General features: G+C 27.4%; 2 protein-coding genes and 1 non-coding gene across 3 annotated transcripts; 2 read left to right on the top strand and 1 right to left on the bottom strand.

The window, feature by feature from the left end:
• Positions 1 to 583: 583 nt before the first annotated feature.
• On the bottom strand, positions 584 to 2450 carry LOC124945935. Its single transcript, XM_047486465.1, has 3 exons — positions 2184 to 2450; positions 1064 to 1269; positions 584 to 984 (listed from the first exon to the last, which is right to left on the bottom strand). Exons 1-3 carry the CDS (start codon positions 2271 to 2273, stop codon positions 726 to 728), a joined length of 555 nt encoding a protein of 184 aa, XP_047342421.1. The 5' UTR covers positions 2274 to 2450; the 3' UTR covers positions 584 to 725.
• Positions 2451 to 14134: 11684 nt separating this feature from the next.
• LOC124946284 (TIR-only protein-like) lies at positions 14135 to 14989 on the top strand. The gene is made up of 2 exons (XM_047486849.1): positions 14135 to 14631; positions 14914 to 14989. Exons 1-2 carry the CDS (start codon positions 14135 to 14137, stop codon positions 14987 to 14989), a joined length of 573 nt encoding a protein of 190 aa, XP_047342805.1.
• Positions 14990 to 17233: 2244 nt separating this feature from the next.
• TRNAF-GAA lies at positions 17234 to 17306 on the top strand. Its single transcript has one exon. It is a non-coding gene; the product is annotated as a tRNA-Phe (tRNA).
• Positions 17307 to 17536: the final 230 nt, after the last annotated feature.

Genomic DNA, 17536 nt, shown 5'->3' with positions numbered 1-17536 from the left:
TGTATATAATAACATACTTTACAAATTGTAAAAAATTATGATATAAAATAGACTTAGACAAATTCATATTTAGTTATACAAATTTATTATGATAGTATGTGTAAAAAAAATTGCTGATCAAATGTCACAAATATAATAAAATATTACTCTATGTTATCATTCTTGATTCACTATATTAATGTGCTATATTATTAAATTATCATAATACAATCTATCCCTTTTTCTAATCTCAACTATTAACTTAAAAATGTTTTTATTTAGTTAAGAGATATTTTAACAGATTAATAGAATAAATAAAAAATTATGATAATAATTAGAATCATTTCCAACAAACTAAAAATATAAATATATTTTTTTAAGTCAAGTTGGATACACTTATATATATTTTAACAAATCTAAAATGAAAATTTTAATCTATTTGAAAAAAAAAACTCTAGAGTTCAAATTCTTGAGCTACCCTATTGAATTTTAGTAATACCCAATAAATTTATGAATATTTGTTTTATTTAGTTTAATTTTTAAACATCTACTTATCTGAATAAACAAAAAAAAGTTCTCAAATGACAATATGATTGCTACAAGCCTACAATGACCAAATCCGATTATATGCATAGAATACAAGTGTATTTATTAAGGGGTACATATATGAAGAACAATTCCAAATGCTTAATATGTAATGAAAGATTCTATAATGTTCAAACCACAATTACTAAATCTAAAAATCATTAATATGCTGCCAAACCAATACCTGCTTCTCCACCACCATACGATTGATTGGATCCTCTAGCCTTCGACAAGCATACATAGTAAAGCTCGGAGAACACAAACGTCAAGAACACAAACGCTGCCCCTGCTGCAAATACTCCCTTTCTCAACATCTCACATGAAGGTGGATCATTTACAAAAAAGGTTCTGTATTTTGTATGATAAGCATTTCTAACTGAACCCGCCAACAAACACAACTCCGCGATTATGAAAAATACCCTGAAACAAAAACATGTTATCTCCGAGATGACCATGGTCCATAGGGAAGTTATATGTAAAGAAAAAGAAACATATTTACCAGCAGATTATGAAGAGAATGACAGCCCATGCCCTAGAACCTGTAGGTTTCAGAGCCCTTCCACAACAGAAACATTTGCTGGCGATCATTATAAGAACTTGACTGGCAAAGAGTAGAAACAATGCTCCTATACCATACGCAGTTGAAATGTCCGAATTGTACACACAATATTGGTAGTTTAGTTCACTGTCTTTTTTAATGTAAGCCTGAGAAAGAAATACATTGTTATGGACTAACAAGAATCACAAATCACAATAACAACTTTTCTGGCATTTTGTATTAGTAGGGTCAAGATGGAGGTTGAAATCCCCAATTCCAGCCAACAAACAGAATCAATTTCATTTTGGGGAATTAAACACAGAAATTGCGGTTTTGTTTTCGAAAATGCGTGTGATTTTGCTATAATGTCGAACTTCACTTAACCGCTTGACCCTAGTTCTTTCTGTTGAGTATGAATCATGTATCTCCTAAGGCTAAGGGATGTGGCTTATATACACAGAGAAACTATGACCTTGTGTAACCAAATTGACCTTTTAAATATAGTTTAGAAAATAAAGGATATTTTAACAGATAATTTGAATGATGAGATTCATGAGGGGATTGATGAATAACCCTAATCAAAAAGCCTATGGTGTTTCAGTCTTTGTGACATGATATAAATCAAGAATTGTAATTTAGGGTTTATTTGAACTATTGTTCCATGAAATCTATTATACATTTCCAATTTTTGTCTTGATTGTGTCATTTCTCAACTATTGCTATCAAAATACAGTTCCAAGAAGTTCATACTTCATAGATTGATCCCAAGGGATTTGGTACTTCTGCTCTAATTGTAGCATATGTGTGAGTCCATCTACAAGTGTGTAAAGTAATCTAGGTAGAATGAACCCTAATTCCATGTGCAGGACATAGTTCTCAAGTCCAAATGATCATAACTGCATTCCTAGAAGTCAAATTCGATCAAGAAAGCTACTAATAACCACAGATCACTGATACAAATTGATATATGTAATTCAAACACAGAAGGTTCGATGCGAGGCTATATCAATCTAACAAACAAGAAAGAAAGAGTATCAAGCAACTATTGAGAACTGAATAGACAACATTTCATTGTACTTACACTGCTTCTCCTCCGTTCAGCAGCAATGGCCAATCCAAAAGCGGCGACATCGAATAGGAAGATTATGAAGAGCAAAAGCTTTGATGCCATTGAAACAAGTGCGAGCGAAACTCTCTAAACTCAGATCTGGATCTTCAGATGAATGCGGTGAATCACTTATAATAATCTAGTTCAGAGTTGACTAAGCGTATCAAATCAACTTAGCTGTAGTGAGAGAAAATGGCTATACTTGCCGCCAACTGACGCCCAAAATGGTGATTTTCAACCTCCGCGTAAAAGATGATGCATATCCGTGTCCCTTTTCACTTTCCTTTGTTTTTACTTTTTAGGGTTTACATAATCAAATAATCAATTACTTATAAAAAAGTTGAATAATAAATTATTTTTTAAAAAAAACACATCAAATAGTCTAATTGAATCATATAAAAGTCATTTGGGTTTTTGTCTATGAATCCCTATCTATATATATACAATGTTGCTTAATTTTTAAAATGTTCGGATTGCCGGGTCGAGAACTCTGGTTAATTTGGAAATATGTGAGAGTAAATGGATACTTGGGTCGGATTATAAGTTGACCCGCCCATAAATTTTTTACCGTAATATTTTTTTACGGTTTTTTATATTATTAATCGTACAAATACACGGGATACATGTTAGTTAAATTAATGTCACAAGGTGATCTCAAAACATGACACAATATTAAAATTAAACAATAAAAACCTATTAAAAATAAACTTGATTAAAAATAAAAACCTTGTACATATTTGGGTTTAAATCCAATCTTAAACCATTACCATTTTTTTTTTGAATTATGTATCTTTCTATATCAAAATATTATTTTTTCCATAAAATTGTCCATTCGTGAATAATGACTAAATTATTCCCTTCTTTTTAGAGTGAGTATACTTACAAGGTCTTATGATGACTTTTAATAAACTAAAAAAAGGAAACAAAAATAAAATAAAATTTTCATTAAAATATAGAGCAATGACAAGCCTCTTTCTAACTGTCCATATACGTTTCTTTAAAAATAATAATAATAAAACTTCTCTCACTTCACAGCCATATCTTATTTAGATTTGATATTTTATTTTATTAATGATATAACTATAGTCAAACTTATAGGTGAACATGAATTGAATCGAGTATGGATTTAAGATTATGAGGAGAATAATCCATTTTTTTTTACAAATCTTATTTTGTGTGTCATATTTTTTTATAAATCTTATTTTGTGTGTTTATGCTCTTAATACGATTTTACCAATTTAAAATGTTTTTTATTGTTTGATTTGATTAATACGATATTTGATTCGTTTAATATGATTTCGATATTTTTTTTAAAATATGTGTGGAGTCATCTCACACATTTTAACCTATTAACATGTATTTGAGTCATTTAATATGTTTGGATACATTATTATATATACCTTATTAAAAATTTGCTATAAGAAATTTCATATATACTGCATCTTAATTTTGTATTATACATCTGTCTAGATATTACATATATTAAATATTATTTTAATATAATTTAATTTTAATTTAATTTTCAAAAATTATATTTATATAATTGAATTAAAATTAAATCTGTTTAAAAAAAATGTTAGGTAGAGAGACAAAATAAATAACTTATAAGTTAAGTCTCAAATATATTCGAAGAAAAAATAAATTTATTAAAATTGGTTAATTTATTAATGAATGTTTGATATTGCTAAATAATTCATATATAGAGTGAATATAATTTTTAAATGAAAATGAAAATATTAATTTTATTAGTTATTATTTATTTTCTTATAAATATTATATATATATATATAATTTATAAATATTATTTCGATATATATACCAAAATTTTAAAAATTTCGTATCTTTACGATACCAATAATTTTAGTATCGATACCCTGTCTTACATTTATTCGACATACTAAAAAAATCCATATCTTTGATATTTTGTAGTACTGTATTTTCGATATTTTTTTACCCTACATTTAATATTTTATTAATCCATTTAAAATATTATTACATATTTAAAACTTTCTTCAACCTATTAACACATTTTGACCTTACCATGTATTCAATTAATTAAAATGTTTTATTTTATTATAATTGAAAAAATATATTAAAATAAATTAATAAGTTAAAAATATAAAATCTAAAAAATGACATTTATTTTTCTTTTAATTATAATCATATTAGTATAAGTAAGTTTATTTTTACTTTTACATTTTGTAAGATTTTATTATAATTTTATTTATATAATATATATTTTTTTAACTATAGTTAAAAAAAAAAACTATGGTCTCTTACTCAATTATTCTTACATAGCAGTACATAACTCATAATTAAGTCAATTGGTATTGAAATTATATGATCAATTAATTATTCTTGGGGATCAAAACTGTATATTTACTAATTTAAATGTAAGGTAATAATCAATTAATCAAAGGTAAAAGAATTTGTTAAATAGTAAATATGTATATAAATCTCTAAACATGGTAACAAAAGATGTAGTTCAATGATCCGAGTTACTTTTATAAATAGTAAATATGTAATAAATATCCCGAGTTTTATTATTATTATTATTATCTTCATTCAAAAATGAACTCTTCTTCCATGGCTGAATTAAGACCAATGAAAGATAATATGATCATGGAGTTGAAGATTCATAAAACATTGTTTCAATGGATCAAAGATTCAAGATGGATGAATAAATGGTAACTCTCTTTCTCTACTTAAAATAAAAAATTTCATCTTTCATTAGTTTAGTATTAAACTTTGTTTATGAAGCATTTTGAATAATTGTCAATTATTTATTTTGTTCATCTTGTCAAAAACATCTTATGTTTGTCTTATTTATAGTAAAAGATCAATCAACCGAGCTCGACAACAACTTCTTCTCCATACGAACCGATTGAAATGCATTATAAGACAGTCGCGTGCAGACATTGCGCAACTCATCCGCCACAATCATAATCTTCACAAAGCTTTTGTTAGGGTAAAAATAATTTTTTTTATTTTATCTTAATAATTTATGTTTAATTTGTTGCAAACAATTTAATCTAGGTTGAAAAGTTACACCATGATGAGGGCATGTTATTGGTCTATATTGAACTCAATGATTACCTCGTTAAAATTCGGAACAACCTTAGCAAGTTTGCTCGCCAAGTGGATGACCTCAGTCTCGAGATTCATGAGGCGGTGTCCAGCATTTTGTTGGCTGCATCGTTTTGCGGCGAATTGGCAGAGTTGAGAATAATGCGAGACTTGTTCGCTCAGTGGTTCGATAATGATTTTGGAAGGTTAACGGGAAACTTTGTTAATTGTAACATAAAACATAAATTATGCAAGAGATGTGTATCGGATGATGTGAAGCTACGATTGCTTTCGGAAATCTCTAAAGAGTACTCAATTAAAATCGGCATGTTTGAAGTTGATAAGGAAAATGTCTACGAGGTAGGTTTTATTCCAATTATATTATTTAACCTAGATGAATAGAAACCCTTAGTTCATATTTTCCTTCATAAGGATCAAATGCATTGAATATTTGAAAAAGAAATACCAATTTAAAAACATTTTTTTGAGTCTAGATCTGAATTTGAAACTACATAAAAATCATCCTTAAATGTTTTGGAGACTTTTTTTCTTTCAATTATCTCAACTTACTACATAATTAATACTAATCTTGAATATTATTTGTTCATTTTCTCTAGGAAGACGATTCTTCTACAAGAACAATCGCCAACCAAGCTAACGAGCTTCATTCCAAACAAGTTTCAATCATTCAAGACAAGAATGACCAATTAGTTGTCACAAAACTTTCATTATTCCATGAAGTGTTTAGAAGGATGAAGTCGAAGTTTTCTCTTCAAGCTCGATCATCAAACCTAGTAACACCTCTCCGAGATTCTTGTGACAATGTGCTGTCTTTGGAGGAAACCGGAGCCAATTCCAATAGCAAGGGAAATCATGAAGCAAATAATATTAGAGCATCAATGTATAAGGGATTGTGTGAAGAAAAATTCATTGAGTGGAAAGATGAATCTAATATTGATCACGAGAAAGTGGTTATTGTTGGTAATAATGAAGAAAGTTTCATTGAGTTGAAGGATAAATCTATTATTGATCACGAGAAAGTGGTCGTTGTTGCTAGTAATAGTGACAAAGGAGGCGAGGAAGATGAAAAGTCGCGTTTGAGCTATGTTCATCCGAAGCTTCCAGATTACGACGATGTCTTAGCCACATTCACAAAATACAAGAAGGAACGTAGGTTGAATAATACTAAAGATATAGATATTGGTGCAGTTACTAGGTGGACGCCATGGTCAAAATTTGCATGCTAGCTAGGTTAATTTGCTTGAGGATTTCTAAGGATTAATTGATAATGAGTTTAACTGAGTTGATCTTGATGCATTTGAAATTGAAAAGCTTGATACGAGAACTTTTATCGTTTTATAGTTGTTTTATGAGATCTTTTATGTGTTTTTATTTGTTGAAAACATATATATAATGATTTGTAACAAATTTGGTATTGTGATGAATATACTTTCAAATAAGTCTGAAAACATCTTTCACTAATTTCAAAAGTTAACATTATTTATATATTTTAAATTTAAATATATTTTATTATTTTATTTTCCAAAATTTAAATTTTATAAAGTAAAATAAAATTATTTTAATTGAAAATTTTAATTATTAAGTATTTGAAAAGATATAAGATGTTAGATGTGATTTTTTAGTAAGAAAAACTTAAAAACACACCATTAATAAACAACTACTAAAGTATGATGTAGATTTTTTCTTAGTCATTTTTCAAAATCATTTGTTCCTATACTCTATAAATGAATTAAAATTTTGAAAAATATTTTTAACTAACGTAATTAATTTTTACAAATATAGTTATATTATTTGATAAAATCAAATACTATCACTCTAAATGTAATATGAATTGAGAATTAAGTCAAAATTTAGGGGAAATTATTAATTATTCTTGATAATTAATATTATTAACTTTTTCTTAAATGTAAAAATTTAGCATTATATACTTAGGTCTGGGTCGATACGGTATACCTTAATATTTTTTTATTTATACCTTATGGAAAATTTCGGTATAAAAAAATTTATATATTTACTTTACCTTAATTTCGGTATACCTTGATGCTATACCTTAATTTCGATACGGTATCGATATTATACATTTTATATCTAAAAAAACATAATAACTTAAATAAAAGAAACCAATTTAGTATAGTTACTACATAAATGTTACACAAAATTAAAAATTAAAAAAATTTATCATAAAATAAAATATTCTTTTTAAAATTTAACATTTTTGAAAACTAATAAAGGTTAAAGTTCAATTTAGTTAAAAAAATTAAAATTATAAAAAATAAACATAATTATAGTCTTTAAGTTAGACTAAATTGAATATTAGAGAGGAAGCGTCAGATTTTTTTATTTTTTTTTATATGTAATTGTTTTTTTTTATAAATTGATAATATAATTCATGTTAAATATAATAAATATTATTTAATTTAGACTTAATTAATAAAAATCTCTCACTCTTTTTAATTTGTTCATTTTTATTAAACAATTCAAGTTTTCCAAAATTGAATTCATCTCCTTAATTTTAGCTAGCCAATCATTTGTGCACACCAATTCCTCCATTATTTTAAGACTCAAATTGCTCATAAAAAGATCTATTATCATTTTACTCAAGCTAAAAACAGACTCACTAGCAATCGTTAATGATGAGATTACAAAAATATTATTGACAATAATTGAAAAGATTGTGTGCTTAGTTTCACTCATTTCCACTACTCCAAGAGATTGAAAGTTTGGTTGAATATTTTTTCAATCTTATCATTTAGAAATGTCATAAATAATAATTATATTTTGATTTGATTTTTAAAAATTATATTTCTATAATTAAATTATAAATATTATTTCGGTATATCTAGATATACTAAAATTTTAAAAATTTCATATCTTTATCGTACAAATAATTTTAGTATCGATACCATACCTTATTTTAAAATTGATATTTTTGATATATTGCGGTACAATATTTTTGATATACCTATAATATCGTTAATATTTCTCACCCCTAATAATACCTCATATTTATAACTTTAACTTTAATTTAAATCGTTTTAAGTTTGTGAATTTTATTTTCTTAAAAACATTCTTATCACTTACTTGAACTATCTTATTCGAGTCTAATTATCTTTAATATTAATTCAATAATTTTGTTTAAAATAGTAACTTATTTACATTTTTTTTGTTAAAGAATAATATTAATTATTATTTTTGTTTAACAATAATAAAAAATATTTGATAATAAACTATAATAAGATTATAATTTAAGATTAAACTAAAATTTATAAAACAAAATGTGGAAAACTAAAAGAACAAGTTAAAAAATTGAAAGAAAAACAAAAAAACAAAAAATAACATAACATGGATAATGAAATAAATAAAACATAAATCACTCGTATATATCATTTACCTAACAATAATAAATCACTCGTTTTGTTCGTCTTTCCCGATCGACAAGGCGAACGCTGGAGGCTCGTGATCGACGTCGGTGATCCTTCTAGAAATCCTATCTCTTCTATTTCTCAACCTTATCCCTCACCATTTATTCTTTCGCCAACGTGCATGTCTCTTACTCGCCATCATTACCCTAAGGTTTGAATTCAAAACATATCCAAGAGCTACGCTACAAAGGCAAAATAGAAACGAAGAAGAAGAACTTCAGAAGAAAAAATGAAGTTGAATTCGACTATGAAACTGACCTAGCTCGGGTATAAATAATCTCTAGATGTTATTCTTCCAATCCATCGAACATAATCCAAACATTATAGCCAAATTCAAAGAATAGTGAAGAAATCCAAATTTGTTATGGTGATCTAGGCTTTGGGACTTGGGAAAGGTTCCTACACATTGGAGTGTTCTCCTATCACAAGTAAGCTTCCAGATCTACTATGATTTAAGCTAGTATTCAAAATTGGATTTTTCCAAGTTCGATCAGGTTGATCTTATTTAGGGCTCAATTTTGTGTTTTCTTTAGTTGAAATCAATCCTTAAATGTTTTCTAAGCTTTCTATCAAAAGAGATTTCATCAATTTAACCTAAATTGAAAAAACTCAAATTTGATTTGAAAATCTAAAAAATTTGAATTTCATTTTCTTGAGCTTTTAAGCTTGAATTTTGATTCAATTAGCTGTCAAACATGTTTGTGAACATGTTAGGATAATTTTCAAATCATAAAACAAACATCCCGATAATGTTTGATCCAACTAAAAAAAATGAGTTTGAATTTCAGTTCTAAAAGTTGTTACAGAGCTTGATTGATGTTCTTGTTTTAGTTGTGTTCGACTATAAACATCATTTCAAAGCTATTAGAGCAAGATTTAGGCCATGCTATAGCCTAAATAAAAAGTTCTCAAATCTTGCCCTATAAATCGGGTTGAGAAATTGATCGTTGATGAGCTCGATTGATCGAGTTTAGGGTTAGGGGTTATGATCTTTACATCCATATGAGTTGTTTGCAACTTATAAATCATGTTTTCATGATCTGTATCAAAAGATACAAACCTGCAATCTTCATACCAAATGAATAACACTCGTTCCTGATCGAGACCAAGGACCAAGACCAAGGACCGGTATTCTTGAGTTAGGACCAGGCCCTAGGACCGGTGTTCTTAAGTTAGGACCGAGCCCTAAGACCGAAGTTCTTGAGCAATGACCGAGAAATTTGACCGAGAATTCTCACATATGACTGAGATGTCTAACCTGGGACCGAGACTCCTAAGTTCCACGACCAAAAAATCTAGACCCGGGACCGAGACTCCTAGACCTAGGACCGAACAATCTGAGTTCAGGATAGAGCCTCTTGAACCACAAGGTCGAAGCCTCTTATGTTTTGACCGAGTATCCCGAGCCCTAATACATACCACCCTCAGTCTAGACCGAGCCCATCCGAACCCAAACCGGCAAAACGGACCCAAGCCCTAAGACTCTGGTCCTAAGGCCTGTTTGGTTCCACTTTTCAAAATCAAAATTATTTTTGTAATTTTGAAACCCCAATCCATTTTCAAATAATCCCGAAAGGTCAGAAAATATTTTTTTTAAATATTTTTGGAATATTTCCTAGACAAATATTTTGACTAATAGGCCTCGTTTGGAATTTATTTTAAAATTCTAATACGTTTATGATATTTCCGAGGTTTTATACTCAGTCTTATATTAACGCAATCGTGTGTACGCACTTTTAAATAATTTTGTACAATTATTTACGTAATTTAAACCAATCCTTGTTTAGGACCCAAACTACTAATTAAAGAATATAAATGTTATAAATAAATATTTTTGATAACTAGACGTTTAAAAAAATAAAACTGTCTTTGACGGGCCCTGAGGACATAGTGCGAAACCCATTTTCCGAGCATAAGCAAATAACGAACCCTTATGGAAACTCTGTTATAAAGTAGGCCTGTAAGCAAACCGACCAAACCGCTATGAACCGACCGAACCGGAGCTAACCAAACCGGATCCAAACCGAACCGATCAAACCGAGAAACCGAAGGTCCAAAATAGCATGAAACCGAACCCATCCGGTTCGGTGCATCGGTTCTTTGATTGTGGAACCGTTCCACCGACCGACCAAACAGATCAGTTGTATTTAAGCTTAAATGGAGCCTGGGGAATGAAGATGCCTCTTCGTCAGCTTCCTTCATCTATAATTCCATCATTAGATGTTTCTCCATTTTAATACATTTTTAGACTCTATGAATGAAAAAAATCTCCGAATCTAATATGTGAGACTGGATTTCAATGTCTTTAGGTTAAAAAATTAGGGGTTGAAGAAGAAATTAAAGTGAGGAAGTTTCTGAAGGAGAGAAAACGGTCTACTATTATAACATTATTATATATATTAATATTAATATTATTATATATATTAGTATGATCAGTTTTGAGAATTTGTTTTATGAGATGTTTTTTGTTATTTGTTATAGATTTTTTCCGTATTTTTTTTAAGTATAATTAATTATTTATATTTTTTTATGATTTTAAATTAGATTAATAAAGTTAATTTGGTTAAATTTAGCTATTTGTTTAATTAATTTCTAAAATCGACCAAACCGAATAAACCGACCGAACCGACTGTCAAACCGATCATACCGAACCGACTGTCAAACTGATCATACCGAACCGACTAGTATACCGAAACCGACGATTTGTGATTTAGGAAAACCGACGCCAACGGTTCAGTTATACATTTCGGTCTATAAACCGCCCGAACCGAACCGAACCGCTTACAGGCCTATTATAAAGTACGTTTATACATATACATTTTACTAATTTTTCTAAAATCATTTGGTTATTCTGTTTTCAAATAAATAATATTATTAAAATAATTATGTTTGATTGATTTAAACTGAGTTTAGTCAAATTATCATTTGGCTATAACAAAACCCGACCTATGTTATTAAAATTTGAATAAAATTATTTATTTTTACATAGTTAATTTGAAAAGCACTAAAGTATAGGTATGTCAAAATCTTTAAAAATAAAAGTTTTTATTTTAAAAAGATGCTTAGCATCTAAACTCGAGCCACTCTAGATCCCAGTATTGTAACGTGTAATCCGATACACACGTTAAAAGGATAAAATGTGAGGAGAGAGAAGAGAGAAAAATTTTGTTATATTTTTGCCTAATCAAATTGTGCCACATCATATTCCCTGCTCAATTCCCTTCCTCAAATTCTCTTTCGAATCATTTCTCATATATATATATATATATATATATATAAAATATAAATTTTTAAAACATACATTTATTTATTCCACTAAGTTAATTAATTTATATATATATATATATATATATTAAATATAATATAAAATTTTAAAACATACATTTATTTATTTCACTCAGTTAATTAATTAATTAATTTATATATATATATATATATATAAATTAATAGATGAGAAAAATAATTAATTGAATTAAAAATAACAATAATAATATATATATTTTTATTTTTTTTATGTATATATTTATCAAATATAATATATATTTTATTATTTGATTTATTAATTCTTAATTTTATTATTCTGAAAAATATATTATATATTTTAAATATATATTTTATTATTTAATTTATTTATTCTTCCTATTATTACTTTTAAACTAAAATTTAGCTTTAACTCCCCATATCATTATTCTTTATAGGTATGTATTATTTTCATATTTCAGTATATATTAGTCTATTAAATTTTAAAAATTTCATATTTTACTATATCAATAATTTTGAGTATCGATATTTATTTCATGATATGGTATTTTCTATATAACCATAAAATAAGTAATTTTTCCACACCTAATTTTCTGTATATAAATTATTTCAATTTTATTAAAATAAAATTAATTTTTTTTATATTATTCAAAATTTAAATTATTTAAAAATTAACCGTATATAAAAAGAATGATTCTTCCTTAATCTAAGTTTTGTGGCTATTTGGTCAACATCTAATTTTTGTCTACTAATCAAAATACATTTCAATTTATAAAAAAATAAAATTATAATAACTTATGATTTAAAATAAAATTTTCAATTAATATTTTTTCACCCTATTGATAATTAGTTAATTTAAAAAAAATCCAATTTAAAAAAATTAAATAATAGCATATAAATTTACTTATATATATTTGATAAACATAACTGAAAATTAATTGTAATTTAAATGTTTATGATAGTCGATAATGGTTGTTCTTAATTGGCCATTAGTCAACAAGTGCTATGACCACATATTACTATTCAAACTGTTTTTCCTAGTTATTGGTCATCAACATTGATTTTATTTTTTTATTGAGATTTATTGAAGTTCCGTTTGGTTTGTTAACTAAAAATAAATTTAAAACAAATACAATTCTATAAAATTTTGAAAGATATTTAGTTATTTATATATATTTATTACTTTCATTTTTTTCAGTCAAAGTTATTTAGTTGCAAAGTTGAAGTATGGGACTTGTTTGATTTTGGGTTTGTTAGGATTTTTATAAGATTTAAGAAAATATTGTTTGATAAAAGAAAAAAAATAATTATTTGGAATTTTTGTAAAATGAATTATCAAAATGTTTTTTTATATATATTTAAAATTTAAATTTAATTACAAAAATATTTTATTTTTTAATATTTTAATTGATAATTAAAGTGATTTAATTATTAGAATTATATATTTTTTTTAAATGATCTATGCAATTATATTATGAAATTGATAATAGTTGAAGCACAATGACAAAAATATTACATTTGTAAAAAAAATCACACAAATAATACAAAATTAACGTGTACGAAGATCTTCTAAAAAGACAATGAGCTCTCCGACTGAATTTGTCGGCTTCCCACATCGAACCTCATATAATGTTAGGATGATAGTATTGTGAATGATTAACAATGATGATTTGTGATTGTTGAAGGTTCTACGATTTCTCTCTACAACCAAATTACCTACCAAAAAATAATGGGGATATAACCCCATTATTTCAAGCCCCCAAATCTAATTGCCTCAATCCACGTTTAATACGCACTAATGGTTTCCGGCATAACCTAGTGAATACTTGTAATACTCCAAATACTAGCGGCACCTTACAATGTAAAAAGAGATGAGGGTTCGTCTCCACATCCTTCAGACACAGACGACATCAACTAATTAATATAAGACCATTACACATACATCTATCATCAGTCAGAATACCACCGTGGATCGCACTCCACCCGAAAAAAGAGATTTTAGCTTCCTAGCTCTTAGAGGTTTCCTTTTAACTTGCTTGAAGGGCTGTTAAATCTCATATTTTTGTTAAAAAAAAATTAATAGGTATAAATTAAGCATTTATTCTTTTACATCTAACTTTTACATGCAAATGAATCAACAAACATAAAAGAATCATGCAAAGTTCACAACTAGCCACGAAATTCCTTACCCTTGGAAACCTGATCAAAATACCGATACTAGCCTCTAAAGGCACCAAAACTGTCCAGCCTTACGATGTTTTTATTAACCACCGGGGAGCCGACACAAAAAAAACAATAGCCTCTCTATTATATGACGAACTCGTGATCATGAGACTTAGGCCTTTCTTGGACAAGAAAACTATGAAACCGGGAGATAAGTTGGTTTCGAGAATCGATGAAGCCATCCAAGGTTGTAGGGTTGGTGTAGCCGTATTCTCTCCAAGGTATTGTGATTCCTATTATTGTTTGCACGAATTGGCGTTAATGATGGAACATAAGAAGAAAATTATTCCGATATTTTGCGATGTAAAACCATCTGAGTTAAGATTGGCGGAGTATAAGAAGTGGTCATGTGCGGAAAAGGCGAGGTTTGAGATCGCACTTGAGGAGGCTAAGTGTAGCGTTGGTCTCGCCTTTGATTCCCAAAAAGGGTGAGTTTAAATAACTATTTTATTGCTTTAAACCCAACAAAATAAAAACATATTCTCAAAACAAAATAATAATGAGAATTTAACTTGAAATTTTGATCTTATTAGATGTTTTGTCATTTGAATTACCTAAGTTGCAAGTCTTATGTTTTATACGAACTAAAGAATACGTGATAATGTTTAATTAATTTACATTAATATTATATATAATTAAACTATTTTACATTATTGTGTTTTTTTTTTCTAATTAAAAAACTCTTGTTGTTGAACCTTAATTATAAACAGAAATTGGTCAGACATTGTATCGATTGCAGTTAATAATGTGATACAAAGCATCATGATGGAATCACCAAGAGCTTGAAGCCTGCAATGCAATTAAAGATCTTATTCCTACTATTGTTTATTATTATAAGTATATATTTTGCAATTAATTAATTATAAATGTTATTTCTGTAAATTAATAATTGATTTATATTCACTTTCTTTCTTTCGTATCTCTCTATATATATCTCTATATCTCTCTATATATAATGATACTTAATTTTTAAAGTGTCTGGATTGCCGAGTCGAGACCTGTGGTTAATTTGGATATATGTGAGAGTAAATTAATACTTGGGTCGGATTGTGGGTTGACCCTCCCACAAACTTAAAACGGTTAAAAATAAAATTAAAAATGCTATAGGTATGGTTCGAACTTGCAATCTAACAAAAACAAGTATGACCTTTTAACCAACTAGCTTAATAACACTTTATATTTTAAATTTAACCCAAAATTTGATAAACGCGTGACATTTTAACAATATAAGTTCAACTTTTTAAATAACTAATATATATATATATATATATATATAATGATGATTAATTTTTAAAGTGTCCGGATTGCCGGGTCGAGAGCTGTGGTTAATTTGGATATATGTGAGAGTAAATGGATACTTGGGTCGGATTTTGGGTTGGCTATAGGTATAGTTCGAACTTGCAACCTAACAAAACAAGTAAAACCTTTTAACCAACTAGGCTAATAACACTTTATATTTTAAATTCAACCTAAAATTTGATAAACGCGTGACATTTTAACCATATAAGTTCAACTTTTTAACTAACTAATCTATATATATATAATAATGCTTAATTTTTAAAGTGTCCAGATTGTCGGGTCGAGAGATGTGGTTAATTTGGATATATTTGAGAGTAAATGGATACTTGGGTCGGATTGTGGGTTGACCCGCCTATAAAATTTTTACCGTAATATTTTTTTTCATGCCTTTTTATATTATTACTCGTACAAATACACAGGATACATGTTAGTATTCACAAATTTCTTATATCTGTACTGAATTTGTAATGGATTTATTTTTTCATCAATATATAATGTTTGTATAAATGTTTTGTAACATTCATACACTAAGGGCTTGTTTGATATTCATTTTTTAGAAGAAATTTAATAAATATTTTAATATTTTGATTGATTAATTAAATTATACTTAAAATGAAATATATGAGTTAATAAATTTTTTCGTATAAACTACATCAAATACTCTAAGTAACATTATAAATATTTTTTTATAAGGAATTATTCTAATTAAATTCAAATATAAATGAATTACACATAAAAAAATTAATTAATAAATAATCTAAAATAACATCTATAAATAAATTAAAATAAAAAATTAATATCTAGATAACAAATTATAAACAATTTATAAAAATAAAACCCCCAATTAAAAAATCAAATCATCAAACAATAGGTTGAGGGTTCCTTAAAAGACATACTCATTTGAGTTTTTAAATATTGGGTGTTGAAGTAGATCAAGTTGAACGAACAAATAAAATGGTATTGAAAAAATATCTACCAAATATTCTGAGGGGTAGTTAAAATTATCTTTAACCGAGGGTTGATAAACAACGCCAAAAAAGATATTGCAAAGTAAAAATAGACCCTATAAATATATGACTGAAATAGTGAGAAATTCATACAAATCATGAAAGGATGCACATATGTAAGTGGTCCTCCATATCTCGAGTAATTTTTTATTGAAAAAATAAAAAATAACTCGAGATTCAATTATTTCATCTCATTTGTTGCTAAGTGAGGGAAGAACACATACTCAAGAAAAGATCACCAACACAATCGAAGGGTACAAGCAACAAACGACCCACTAACTATAGTATTATTCGGGCTATAAAAATCCGAAACATAAAACCAATTAGCCCAAAATACATTACTTATCTTCTTTCATTTGATCTGATATTATCTTTTTATTCTCTTCTCAATTAGATTCATTGAAAATGTGATTTAATTTAATGATGATCCTAACTACTTTCTTTCTTTCAAACGCTTAGAAATTAAAAACCTCAACTACCGGTCTCTATTTAATGACATTTTTTTTCTAGTTAAGATGAAAACGATTTTATAAATGCTATAATATATATATATAATATTAGACATACAAAATTAAAAATCAGAAAGGCTTAGATTAATTCGTCATATTCACTCCACTATGGATTTTGTAGCATAATTGAAGTTAACGTTATTAGCATAAAAAAAAAAATTATCAAAAAATACCATATTTTGTTATACATATACATATTAAATGTATAAATATAAGCGGGGATAGCTCAGTTGGGAGAGCGTCAGACTGAAGATCTGAAGGTCAGGTGTTCGATCCACCTTCACCGCATAAATTTTGACACTATTTTTTGTTGGTGCAGTTTTGTGTTTTCCCGAATCAAAAGAAGTCACTTACGTGCGAATTGTCTTATTAGTAAACAATATCTCGCGCAAAAGTTTGTATTCTCCAAAAAAAAAAAAATTCCAGAATCAAAAGAAGTCACTAGCGTGTGAACTTACTTTCGAATTGTCTTATTAGTAAACAATATCTCGCAATCATTTCTATTCTCTAAATAAAAA

This window comes from Impatiens glandulifera, chromosome 7 (assembly GCF_907164915.1).
Source record: "Impatiens glandulifera chromosome 7, dImpGla2.1, whole genome shotgun sequence".
In the NCBI taxonomy this organism is placed as follows: Eukaryota; Viridiplantae; Streptophyta; class Magnoliopsida; order Ericales; family Balsaminaceae; genus Impatiens; species Impatiens glandulifera.
The sequence above is the reverse complement of the archived record's forward strand: the minus strand, read 5'-3'. Positions and strand labels throughout refer to the sequence as shown.